Source organism: Scyliorhinus canicula, chromosome 8 (genome assembly GCF_902713615.1).
Source record: "Scyliorhinus canicula chromosome 8, sScyCan1.1, whole genome shotgun sequence".
Classification (NCBI taxonomy): Eukaryota; Metazoa; Chordata; class Chondrichthyes; order Carcharhiniformes; family Scyliorhinidae; genus Scyliorhinus; species Scyliorhinus canicula.
This window is the reverse complement of record NC_052153.1, coordinates 10,898,564-10,911,766: the sequence shown is the minus strand read 5'-3', so window position 1 is coordinate 10,911,766 and position 13,203 is coordinate 10,898,564. Positions and strand designations below refer to the sequence as shown.

The 13,203-nt window shown below is 48.4% G+C and overlaps 1 protein-coding gene across 1 annotated transcript; it reads left to right on the top strand.

The window, feature by feature from the left end:
• Positions 1–372: 372 nt before the first annotated feature.
• On the top strand, positions 373–6,454 carry LOC119970130 (thymic stromal cotransporter homolog). Its single transcript, XM_038804203.1, is given in 5 exon segments — positions 373–1,515; positions 1,517–1,628; positions 2,852–2,935; positions 3,915–4,071; positions 5,933–6,454. Coding segments are annotated over 5 exon segments (1,425 nt in total). The 5' UTR covers positions 373–492; the 3' UTR covers positions 5,982–6,454.
• The last annotated feature ends 6,749 nt before the right edge of the window (positions 6,455–13,203 follow it).

Below are 13,203 nucleotides of genomic sequence, written 5' to 3'. Positions count from 1 at the left end.
GTCTTCAAATTGGTGCAAGTAAAACTTTATCCAGTAATAAGTATTGCCGGGTCTGACTGACATGCCTATTCCAACCATCATCCTTAATTTCCTTTAATGATCCTGTACCAGCTGAGGTTGTTCATGTTGCCTTCTCAAACTTGCCCCTCACCTGAGGTGTGCTGATCCTCAGGTTAAATCACCACCAGTCAGCCCCCTCCCCCCCCCAAATAGGAAAGCAACCTCTGGGACTATGACGACTTGACCTTTGACCTTACTTTATATCTGATCTGGGTCCTGGTTTGACGAGTCCTGTGGTTCAAAGAGTTGATTTGATGTGGGCAAACCAACCAAGTGAGACAAGTAATTCAGTCAGGAAAGGGGAAGTACAGCCCTTCCGTGTTCAAGTTAGACAGAAAGCAAACTCTTTGAAACCATCCCACAAGTACTGGGGACGTCCTCTGGCCTGGGCTGTTGTCTCTCTGCAACGGGAGATAGGCAGAGACAAAGAGAATGGAGATGTGTCGAAAGCTGTTCTCTCTCATCGAGATTGTGGTAGGTTTACAACAGATGGCCGGTGCTTTCTTTGACACCTCCCTGTTGATGCTGGTCCAGGATCGCTCCATAAACAACCAGACCAACCCCGCAACATCTGGAAACCGAACCCAGCAGCATGACGACATCTCTCGGTTCTTCATGATCTACCTCAACTTGTTGAGGACCTCCTCTCTGCCCCTCACCTACTACCTGTCCGACAGAGGAGATAAAGACTCCAACAGGAAGGTCACCATTTGTGTTCCCCTGCTGGGGTACCTGGTGTCCAGGCCTCTGCTGCTCTTTGTCATCCTGTTTGATTGGCCCTTGGAGGTGATGTTCGCCACCGCCCTGGTGAATGGCCTCACTGGGGGTTCGAGTACCTTCCGGTCTGGGGTCATGGCTTTTGCCTCCGACACCTCCTCACAGGAGAAGCGATCATCCAGGCTGAACCGAGTTAAGCTGGCCTATGGAGCGGCAGCGATGCTGGGGAGTATCGCGTCCGGTCACCTCTTCATTTATTTCACAACCTCACATGACCTGGATGCTGGGTTGATGGTCATTAGTTTTATTTTTTACCTTTTGACCTGCGTTTGTAGCGTCTGGGGGCTAAAATCATCACCCAACCAAACACAAGCTGGATCTTCTGGATATGGCAGGCTGTTGGACGAAGGACATCAGGAAAGTGACGATCGAGCTCCTGATGGGGCTGAGTCAGAAAATACAACTTGGGATGAAGATCAAGGTGAAAGGTCAAGGTTGCTGGGTGGCCTGAGCGATCCCCGGACTCGAGGCAATCCACAAGGTGACGGGTCGGTGGATAAAACCACAATTGGGCTGCTCTTTGCCGCTGGGGTTTTGTATCACTTCGGGTTGAGTAGTGCACTGGATGTGCTGCCCATATTTGTACTAAAGGAGCCACTGAATTGGAATGCTGTCTGGGTCGGTTATGGCAACGCGACAGGATACGCCCTCTTCCTCACCAGCTTCCTCGGAGTTCTGTTTTTTTTCCAAATGGTTGAAGGACACTTCCTTGATTGTGATGGGAATGGTGTCATTTTCCACTGGAATGCTAATCATGGCCTTCGTGGAGTGGACATTCCTATATTTCATTGGTAAGTAACTTTATTGGCAGCGATCCGGGTTTTTTTCTGGACTAAATCACTGAGGGTCAGGGTCTTTTCATCCAATGTGTGGTGGGGTGGATGAAGTGGCATTTGGAGCTTTTACTGTTAACCATAGGGAGAAAAATGGGGGAACTCCGGAAGAATGACAGAGCGTTACAGCCTATCAGGTTTGACTAATCCCTTGATCTCAGTCATCTAACTGCAATCTGCAACTCACCCCCTGCATCTTTCAATATTCCTCTTTTCCAAGAAGCTAATTTTCATAGGAACAATTTCCGGAACACAGCTTCAAAAATAGCTTCTGGCACCAAATTCCACATTAATCATCCTCCCGGCAAAGTTTGTGACCATCGCCTTTGCTGCTGGAATGCTGTTAAATGTGGACCATCTCCGTGCCATCTCACCAGCCAGTGGAAACAACCTGGAACTATTTCTTCATAACCTAACAATAATAATCTTTATTCGTGTCACAAGTAGGCTTACATTAACACTGCAATGAAGTTACTGTGAAAAGCCCCCAGTCGCCACATTCAGGCGCCTGTTCGGGTACACGGATGGAGAAGTCAGAATGTCCAATTCACCTAACCATAATAATGGCTTATTGTCACAAGTAGGCTTCAATAAAGTTACTGTGAAAAGCCCGTCTTTCGGGAATTGTGGGAGGAAAGCGGAGCACCCGGAGGAAACCCACGAGGGTGACCTCTATAAACCATCCTCTACTTTCTCAGTGCGATTGAGAAAACCCCCAATTCCTTGTGTCTCTCCCCATTTCTGTATTAAATCCACATGTACTTCCCTAGTTTATTCTATATTCTTCTAAGTGGGGACAAATCAGGTCTGGTCCAAGTTCAACATCCTGCCCTCTCCTTGTATTCTACCGATCAATAATAACTGAAGATTCTGTTTGTCCCGTTAATCGCCTTCCCGACTTGCATTGGCTCCATTCAATTTGTACCATCTACTTATCTGAAAACCAAAGTAACCACTACTCCATTTAAAATCTTGCCACTGAAGGTACCTCTTCTTTCCCTATTCTCGCTGCCAACATGTATTGTTAATACCTTTAATAAGTCGCTATATAAATGCAGGTCTTTGCTGTCTGATCTTATGTCGTCCGTGCATGTTTGAAAACAATATAAAAAGTGACATGAGTTCTGCAATAGGTTACGTCACCACTTCCATCTCAGCTTGCTATTTCTTTTATCTTGCAGCCCGGATTGTGATGATTTTTGCTCTTATTCCTCTACCGACGATACGATCTGTGATTTCTAAGCAAATAAAAGACACTTCGTACGGTTAGTATCTCGGACCCTGCTAATCTTTACAAAATATTACCTGACTCTGGTTACTTTTCATTCCCATTAATACAAGCAGAATAGAAACTTGATTTCTTGATGTGGTGTGGGGCCGCTTTTGTCAATTATTCAAGTTCCTCCAACGCACGCAGTATCCCTCAACTTTGGAAACCTGCAATTGTGCTTACGAAGGATAGACTTGCCCTGGAGATGATTCAGCGGGCATTCATTGGATTGATGCCTGGGTTGAGTGGGATGTCCCATGATGATAAGACATTGAGTAGAATGGACTTTTAACCTCTGGAGTTTAAAAGAACGAGAGGTGATTTCACTCAAACATTCAGGGACCCGACAGCGTACTGGTGGAACCATCAATTCACCAGACACGTGTTTTCCGATATGAATATAGGCTTTAATTGACTTACTACAGAGCCAGCCTGTTACCCGTTGATGAACTCTCGGTGAACTGCAGGCTGACTCTGGACAAGGGTATTTATACAGCAGCACAAGGGGGAGGAGTCGTAGGCGTAGCCAACGGTGGAGCCCTGTACAAGCTCCTGAGCATTCCCAGAGCTACTCCCCCTAGTGATCGGATAACGCTACTGCGCTTACAAAGATACAGTGTGAATTACCATGTTACATTCACCACACGTACCTTCTGGGAGGCTGTTTCCCGTGGCTGGGGAATCTAGAACCAGGTCACAGTCTCAGAATAAGCGGTCGGCCGTTCAGGACTGAGATGAGGAGGAATTTCCTCACTCAAAGGAGTTGTGAAGCTTTGACATTCTCTACCCTGGAGAGCTGGGAATGAATGACAGCGTTTGGGATGAAGGGAATTGAGGGGCGGGGGGGTAATTGTGCTGGAAGTTGGAGTTGAGATAAATCATCCGCTATGATCTTATTGAATGGTGGAGCAGAATCGAGGGGCTGTGCGCCTACCCATATTCCTATATCTCATGCACTTATTTCTTATTTTAAGGGAAATGGTTTGGCTTACTTGAGATTTGCCTGACCATCTCTGGAGTCATTGCTTCAACCGTTTTCCACAGTGTTTACGGATCAACGAAAGACGTGTACCCTTCCATCTGTTTTGGGGTTTCTACTGCCATCAGTTGCCTGGCTATCATTCCCATAATGTAAGCAAAATAACATCATATTTGACGTTCGACTGCTGCCGATGCACTGAAGTCTATAATGTGTTCTATTGTGACAATATAATAAATAAGAGGAAATTGTGGGGGGTGATAAGTCTAAATGTACATGGAGGCCACAGATTTGGTTTAACTTTTACACAGCAAGTTGTTGCGATCTGGAATGCAACGCCTGAAAGGGTGATGGGAACAGGTTCAATAGTAACCTGTAAAAGGAAATTGTTCAAATACTTTAAACAGAAAAATATAGGGAAGGCTTTTAAAATTCATTTACGGGATATGGACGTCGTTGGTTAGGCCAGCATTTATTGCCCATCCCTAGTGGCCCTTCAGAAGGTGGTGGTGAGTTGCCTTCTTGAACCGCTGCAGTCCCTGAGGTGTAGGTACACCCGCCGTGGGGTTAGGGAGGGAGTTCCAGGTATGGACCCAGCGACAGTGAAGGAATGGCGATATATTTCCACGTCAGGGTGGTGAGTGACTTGGAGGGGAACCTCCAGATGGTGGGGTTCCCAGGTATCTGCTGCTCTTGTCCTCTGAAGAAAGATTGGAAAAACACTCTCAAAAAGCTGGTAAAGGGCTGAATGGCCTCCTTTGTGCGCAGTATATTTCAGTGATAAATTCTCCAATCACACATTGCAGGGTTTAAGGTGGTTCAGGTCACAGAAACGAGGCAAGTTGCTGTAGGCACCCCTCCTTGAGTAGATTTCCACACACTGGAAATCTGCACTAATTTCAGAAGAGAAAGTACAGGAGGGCACATCGGGAGCAGCACCTCCTGCATACCTGGTGATGTTGCAACACTGGACTACTCACATGCCAAACTGTGGAGGAGATGTATGGGAAAACCACTGCCTGTAAGCCGCACCCCATCCTCCCTTGAACCGCTACATCACCATTCCTTTTTGTCTATAAATTTAGAGTAACCAATTCATTTTTTCCAGTCGCCTCTACACCTTTATTCACCGAAACATCCGCTCAACAAGCGGGGAAACGGTCCGGAAAAGCGGCCTCAAGCGGGAGCTGCCAAATGTGTGACCACTCACTCCATGGCAACATCCAGAAGTCTGTGGTTGCATTTTCTAAGGGATAATATCGCCTAAGCTCCAATTATGCCAGGCAGGAAGAGGGCACATAATACTTACTGCTCACCAAATCAGAACGCATAAAAAGTAGATAGCCAGGTAGCAGAAATCTGGAGCCATCCTTCCGAAAAATGTTGGGGAGGGGTCAATTGACATTTATAAGAATGAGATAAAGTTACCACGGGATGCAGAGTGGGTAAATTGAGTTGAGATACAGATCAACATGGTGGCACAGTGGTTAGCACTGCTGCCTGACAGCGGCAGGGACCCTGGTTCAATTCCCGCCTTGGTGTCTGTGTGCAGTCAGCACGTTCTCTCCATGTCTGCGTGGGTTTCATCTGGGCGCTCTGAATCCCCCCCCCCCCCATAGTCCAAAAGTGTGCAGGTTAGGTGGGTTGGCCATGCTAAATTGCTCCTTGGTGTCCAAAGGTTAGGTGGGTTTGCAGGGATGGGGTGGCCCGAGGTGGGGTGCTCTTTTGGAGGGTTGGTGCAGACACGATTGGCTGAATGGCCTCCTTCTGCACTGTAGGGATTCCATGATTCTATGAACACTGATGCAAATGAACGGCAGAACAAGCTCAAGGGGTCAAAAGGCTTCTCCCAGCTCCGTCGATTTCCATTTGCAGCACCCTTGCTATATTTAAAATTCAGCCAGTTTTAGGTTTTCAATGAGACAGGAGATGAATGAATGCAGAATTGAAAATTGCAATGTCCTCTCCCCGTTGTTACCTGTTGATTAGTAACATGTTCTATTTCATTTACAGCATGGTGGAGCGCAGACTGTCCAGCCCTCCCAGGTTTCCAGAAAACTGATGCTGCCCGGATTGGAGATGTGAAAAAAGAAACGCTTCATCGCTCAAAACTATTGTAGCAAAAACAAAAACTGTGAAATTCCATAATCTCAGGAAGAGTCGGCCGCTGCGAGTGTATTCGACGGCTTGGCCGAACATTCAACCTTGTGCCCCTGTCACCCTACCTCAGGATTAATTCTCGAAAGTGAAGAGTGCCTTAACGTGAACAACAATCCTGCATTTACGTTACCTGAAAAAGGGAGATTGTTTTGAGACTGACTGTACGTTTGCATTATCCTTCACATTTATGAAGACGTGTATCAGACGAAATACACACTATAATGTGTAATAGTGTCTGTTTTCTGCACCAGGAACTGGATGATTTTGTGTGGAATTCACACAATCAATTATTGTTAAGATACAGCTATATCAGGGCAGCACGGTGGCGCAGTGGGTTAGCGTTGCAGCTTCACGGCGCCGAGGTCCCAGGTTCGATCCCGGCTCTGGGTCACTGTCCGTGTGGACTTTGCACATTCTCCCCGCGTTTGCGTGGGTTTCACCTCCACAACGCAATAATGTGCAGGGTAGGTGGATTGGGCACGCTAAACTGCGCCTTAATTGGAAAAAATGAATTGGGTACTCTAAATTTATTTTTTAAAAAGATACAGCTAGATTGAATTATGTTCGTTGATATTATTTACTGGTGGCAGTTTTGGAATAGTCGTGTAGATGTACAAATTTGTAAAGTTGTCGCATAATCAGAATGAGGAAACGTAATATGAAATTTTGGGAACTAGTGGAAGGAAATTGTATGGAAATCCACACATAGTCAGTTTATGTGGATGTAGATCAATAGAGTTTGATCTTGCAGTTAAACTGCTGAAGCCTGTTTATTTGCTTATGTAATTTTGTCGATATATCACTCCGTTTTTTGCCACACTCCACATTTGCCACTCTACCTGACCACTGGCTCTCTTAAGGGAGACCTCATGGTGGCCATGAGGTCGATCACAGTAATCGCTTTAGCCCCCTTCAAAGAGGCACTGGAGAGGAGTGACAATTGGTGACCCGGAGGCGGGTATTGGAAAAAGCAGCCACCTACCAAAGTGATTGGATTGCCTCGCTTGAGGCAGAAGTGGCAAGGTTGGTGGCATGCCAGGGAGCTCTCAAGGGGAAGACCAGGAGAACAGGGCTCGACGCCAGAACCTCAGGATTGTCGGGCTACCTAAGGGCACAGAAACCCAACGGAATAGGTAGCACAGATGCTCCGAAAGCTGGTTGAGGACAAAGTTTCCCCAAGCTCCCAGAGGTAGACAGGGACAGATAGAATGCTGGTTACAACCGGTCAGACATGGGGAGACAGCTGGAACAAGGGAGGCGATGGCGGCCATCTTGGATGGCCCCCAAATAAAGGGAAACCCCGGAGTGCAGGGGCACGTCCACGTGGTAAGTATGGTTGACCCCGCGGGGGGGGGGGGGGGGGGGGGGGACTTCAACTGCTTACAGGACCCATGGACGGACAAATCCAGCCCCAAATCGGGGAAACAATCAGCGATGGCGGGGGAACTTTTATGGAGCAGCTAGGGCAGGGTGTAGGGGGGGATGGACCCATGGAAGTTCTCCCAAATCCATTCCTACAAGTATATTCCCACACTGACTTCTTCGTAGTGGGGAAATCAGTGCTTCCAGGTGTGGTAGGAAGGGAATACTCCGCAATAGTAATCTCTGACCACGCTCCTCACTACTTGAATGTGATGTTGGAGATGGGCTGGGCCCAGCCTCCCCCCATGGGGCTGGACCTACCCCTCCTTGCCAACAAGGTGTTCTGCAACAGAATATCACAAGCCATCGACGGATGTGAACCCTGCACTCAGAATGGGGAGATCTTACCCTCCACATTCTGGGAGGCACTGAAGGCGGTGATAAGGGGGAAATAATAACTTACCGCACACTTACTGACGGAAAGGAGAGGGCAACTAGGCAACGGCGGATCGAATCCGTATTGGATGTGGATCGGCGATACTCCTCAATCCCAACCATGGAACTACTGGCGGAGAGGAAAAAGCTACAAATGGAATTTGACCTGCTCTCCACCGGGAATGTGGTGAACCAACTCCGCCAGACACGGGGGACCTTTTATGAGCTTGGGGACAAGGCCAGTCAGCTACTGGCTCACTATATGAGAAAGCAGGCAGCCATGAGGGAGATAGCATAGGTGAAGGACAAGAATGGTAAGCTAGACACAGCATCAGATAAGGCCAATGAGGCCTTCGCGACTTTCTACCGAGAGCAGTACATCTCCGAGCCCCCTACGGGGTCTCAAAGATGAGACAGTTTCTTGACGGGCTGGGTACACCAGCTGTGGGAGAGGAAAAGAAACCGGGTCTGGAAGCACGATTAGAGCTGGGGAAGTCATGGAGAGTATCAACTCCATCTAGTTGGGGAAGGCATCGGGTCCAGATGGATTCCCGGTGGACTTCAATAAGACACTTTCAGCAGCGCTGGCCCCACACCTGCAGGAGATGTTCAATGACTCGCTATCAAGGGGGGTCCTGCCACCCATCCTGGCACAAGCCTCGATATCGCTACTTCCCCAAAAAAGACAAAGACCCAACGAAGTGCATGTCATAGAGACCCAACTCACTCCTAAACATCCACGTCCAATACGGAGTCGATCCGCCGTTGCCTAGTTGCCTGGCAAGGTGACTGGAGGGTTGGGTGCAGTAGTCACAGAAGATCAGATGGGTTTTGTCAAGGGTAGACAATGAACTGCGATTATCAGACTCCTGCTGAACGTGATTATGACCCCATCCAGGGAGGGGACACCAGAAGTGATCATTCCCCCTGGACGCAGTGAAATCTTCAACAGAATTGAATGGAGGTACCTCATGGAGGCACTGGAAAGGTTTGGGTTTGGGCCAGGGTTCACCTTGTGGGTGAAGCTACTGTACAGCGCTTCCAGGGCGAGTGAACGGACGAACACCACCAGCTCTGAATACCTCCGGCTGCACAGAGGCACGAGGCAGAAATGCCCCTGAACCCCGCTGTAGTTTGCCCTGACAAGTGAGCCACTGGCCATCGTTCTCAGATCAGCGAAGGGGTGGAGAGACATGCATAGGGAACAGAGAGCAGTTTTCATTCTATAAGGATGACCTGCTCCTCTGCATGCCGAACACCCAAGTCAACATTGGAGGAATAATGGAACTCCGAAGGTTACAAACTCAATCTAAACGAGAGCAAAATATTCCCAGTGAGCTCACGGGGTGGGAATCAGAGCAGGGAAACTTGCCGTTCAAGCTGGTCCAAACCAAATCCCGGTAACTGGGGGCCCAAATAACCCACGGCTGGAGACGGATCGACAAATGGAACCTGGCGAGTCTGGTGGAGGAGGTAAAGAGGGACCTGCAGAGGGGGGATTAACTCCCGTTCTGTCCTGGCAGGGAGAGTGCTGACCATCAAGATTTTTAAATTAAAAAAAAAATTTAGAGTACCCGATTCATTTTTTCCAATTAAGGGGCAATTTAGCGTGGCCGATCCACCTAACCCGCACATCTTTGGGTTGTGGGGGTGAAACCCGCGCAGAGGCGGGGCGAATGTGCAAACTCCACATCGACAGTGGCCCAGGGCCGGGATTGAACATGGGAACTCGGTGCTGTGAGGCAGCAGTGCTAACCACTGGGCTGCCATGCCACCCTGCAGAAGATCAAGATGAACGTGCTGTCCAGGTTCCTTTTCCTGTTTAGATCCCTCCCGATCTTCACCCCCAAGGCCTTCCTCACCAAAGTAGACAAGTCAATCAGGGGATTTGTGTGTGTGTGTGTGGGGGGGGGGTTGTCCGACATCGAAGGAGGAACATCATAGATCATAGAATTTACAGTGCAGAAGGAGGCCATTCGGCCCATCGAGTTTGCACCGGCTCTTGGAAAGAGCATCCTACCCAAGGTCAACACCTCCACCCTATCCCCATAACCCAGTAACCCCACCCAACACTAAGGGCAATTTTTAAACACTAAGGGCAATTTATCCTGGCCAGTCCACCTAACCTAACGTGGAAGGACTGGCCCTCCCGAACCTCCTATTCTACCACTGCGCAACCACGGCGGGGAGCACGGGGATGAGTTAAGGAACTGGGAGCGGAACAGGTAATAACGGAGGAGAGCTCCTGTACGGGAACGTCCCTCCGGGCGCTGACCATGGCTCCACTCCCATTCCCAGCAGCCAAGTACTCAAGAAACCCAGTGGTGGTGAACACGCTGAGAACATGGAACCAAGTGAGGCACCGCTTGGACCGGTAACAATGTCCGCTGTTGCTCGTTATGCTTTTCCTTAATTTGCTCTGTGTTCATTACCTTTGCTCAAGAGTCGCCAGGTATCTTTCTGATATCACCACAAGGTTCAAAGCCGAATACTGATCAATAACTCGATACACCAGTTAGTAAGTTTGAAATCAATGCACATTTATTTACACACACAGTCAATTATTACTCATGCACAAACTCTACTCACTAAATTACAACTACTACTAAAAGCCTATACTTAGCTTCGGGCGCCCACTCAGTCAGAGGAACAATGGCCGTTGTCCGGTTCTGATACTGCTGGCTTTGAACTGGTATAGAATAGTAGCTAGGAGCACCTATCTTGTAGCGTGCATTGACCTTAGACTTACTTGGCTGGTGCTTGGCGGGCCTCTCGTCGCTGAGAGCCAAATGCCAAGGTGAAGATGAAGAGTTCAAGAGTTCTTAAGAGAGCTCTCTGACCTTGGGGACTCTGTTGTATACCCCAAAGGGTTTCGTGCCCTTCTGGGCGGACCCTGGACTTGGTCCCAATTAATTGGACCATGTCCCAATCATTTGTATCGATTTTCTCCAATAACGGGCGGGCCCTAGGTAACCATTGGCCTGCTTTTGTTTTAGTCTCCACTGGCGCCGGGGAGTCTGCCCTGGTACCGATTGTTTAAATGTTTCACTTTTGTCCCTGGAGAACGCTCATTACTATGCTAATGGCTTGTAGTTTCAGTTCTGTCTGGGCTCTGCAAGTTCCAATCCACAGGCAAACCTTGCACCTGCTTGTTTTCCTGGTACTGTCCAATTTTCCCTGCACTCTTTGCAAATATCCATTTTGGAAACGGGACGTGGCCACCCCAGGTGGCTACACCGCCCTGGCCACCATCTGCAATACCGCGGTCATGCTGACTGTGGTTCTAAGGCTCTCTGTTGTCTCAGCCAGAACTGCTGTAGTGGCTGTATACGCAATGTGTAGCGTGTGGAAAATGGCCCAAAGGTGTCTCACTCCTGATCACTATCAAGTTACCCCTATTGGAATTGTAGATGGGTGGAGGTCAGGCGAGCTGGTCTGTCCTTCTTTGTCGCTCATGTGGACACTCACTGACATGGCTTGGCCATGAATCATGGCCACCTGGTTAGCTATTCTCATTTGGTGGCTCATGAAAATAGGACAACTTTTCACAATATACTTTAATGATCTGGAGGAAGGGACTGAAGGCACTGTTGTTAAGTTTGCAGATGATACAAAGATCAGTAGAGGGACAGGTAGTATTGAGGAAGCAAGGGGACTGCAGAAAGATTTGAACAAGCTAGGAGAGTGGGCAATGAAGTGGCAGATGGACTACAATGTGGAAAAGTGTGAGGTTATGTACTGGAAGGAGAAATGAGGCATAGACTATTTTCTAAATGGGGAAATGCTTAAGAATTCAGAAGCACAAAGGAACTTTGGAGTCCTTGTTCAAGATTCTCTTAAGGTTAACGTGCAGGTTCAGTCAGCAGTTAGGAAGGCAAATGCAATGTTAGCATTCATGTCAAGAGGGCTAGAGTACAAGAGCAGGGATATACTTCGAAGGCTGTATCAGGCTCTGGTCAGACTCCATTTGGAGTATTGTGAGCAATTTTGGGCCCCGTATCTAAGGAAGGATGTGTTGGCCTTGGAAAGGGTCCAGAGGAGGTTCACAAGAATGATCCCTGCAATGAACAGCTTGTCGTATGAGGAACGGTTGAGGACTCTGGGTCTGTACTCGTTAGAGTTTAGAAGGATGAGGGGGGGATTTTATTGAAACTTACAGGATACAGCGAGGCCTGGATAGAGTGGACGTGGAGAGGATGTTTCTACTTGTAGGAAAAACTAGAACCAGAGGACACCATCTCAGACTAAAGGGACGATCCTTTAAAACAAAGAACATAGAACAGTACAGCATTGAACAGGCCCTTCGGCCCTCAATGTTGTGCCGAGCCATGATCACCCTACTCAAACCCACATATCCACCCTATACCCATAACCCAACAGCCCCTCCTTAACCTTACATTTATTAGGACACTACGGGCAATTTAACATGGCCAATCCACCTAACCCACACATCTTTGGACTGTGGGAGGCAACCGGAGGAAACCCACGCACACAGGGGGAGGACATGCAGACTCCACACAGACAGTGACCCAGCCGGGAATCGAACCTGGGACCCTGGAGCTGTGAAGCATTTATGCTAACCACCATGCTACCCTGCTGCTGAGGAGGAATTTCTTCAGCCCAGAGGGTGGTGATTCTGTGGAACTCTTTGCCGCAGAAGGCAAAGAACACAAATCACTGAGTGTCTTTAAGACAGAGATCAATAGGTTTTTGATTAATAAGGGTTATGGGGAGAAGGCAGGAGAATGGGATGAGAAAAATATCAGCCATGATTGAATGGCGGAGCAGACTCGATGGGCCGAGTGGTCAAGTTCTATGACTTATAGAATTATAGAATCTACAATGCAGAAGGAGGCCATTCGGCCCATCGAGTCAGCACTGGCCCTTGGAAAGAGCAGCCCACACTTCCAACCTATCCCTGTTACCCAGTAGCTCTACCTAACCTTTTCGGACACTAAGGGCAATTTAGCACGGCCGATCCACCTAACCTGCACATCTTTGGACCGTGGGAGGAAACCGGAGCACTCGGGCGGGGAACCCACGCAGACCCGGGGAGAACGTGCAGACTCCGCACAGACAGTGACCCAAGCCGGGAATCGAACCCGGGACCCTGGAGCTGTGAAGCAACTGTGCTGACCACTGTGCTACCGTGCTAGTCTTATGGATAGGCGACAAATAGTAAAAATTAAAATTAGCAGTAATTTTAACATCAGACATGTCACCATGGTGTTAGTGTGATGTAATCCTGTGGAACATGAAGAGCAGGAGCACATTGCAACATGGCTATTTTTACTCTTCAAATAAAATAGTGCTCACAGATTAAACTT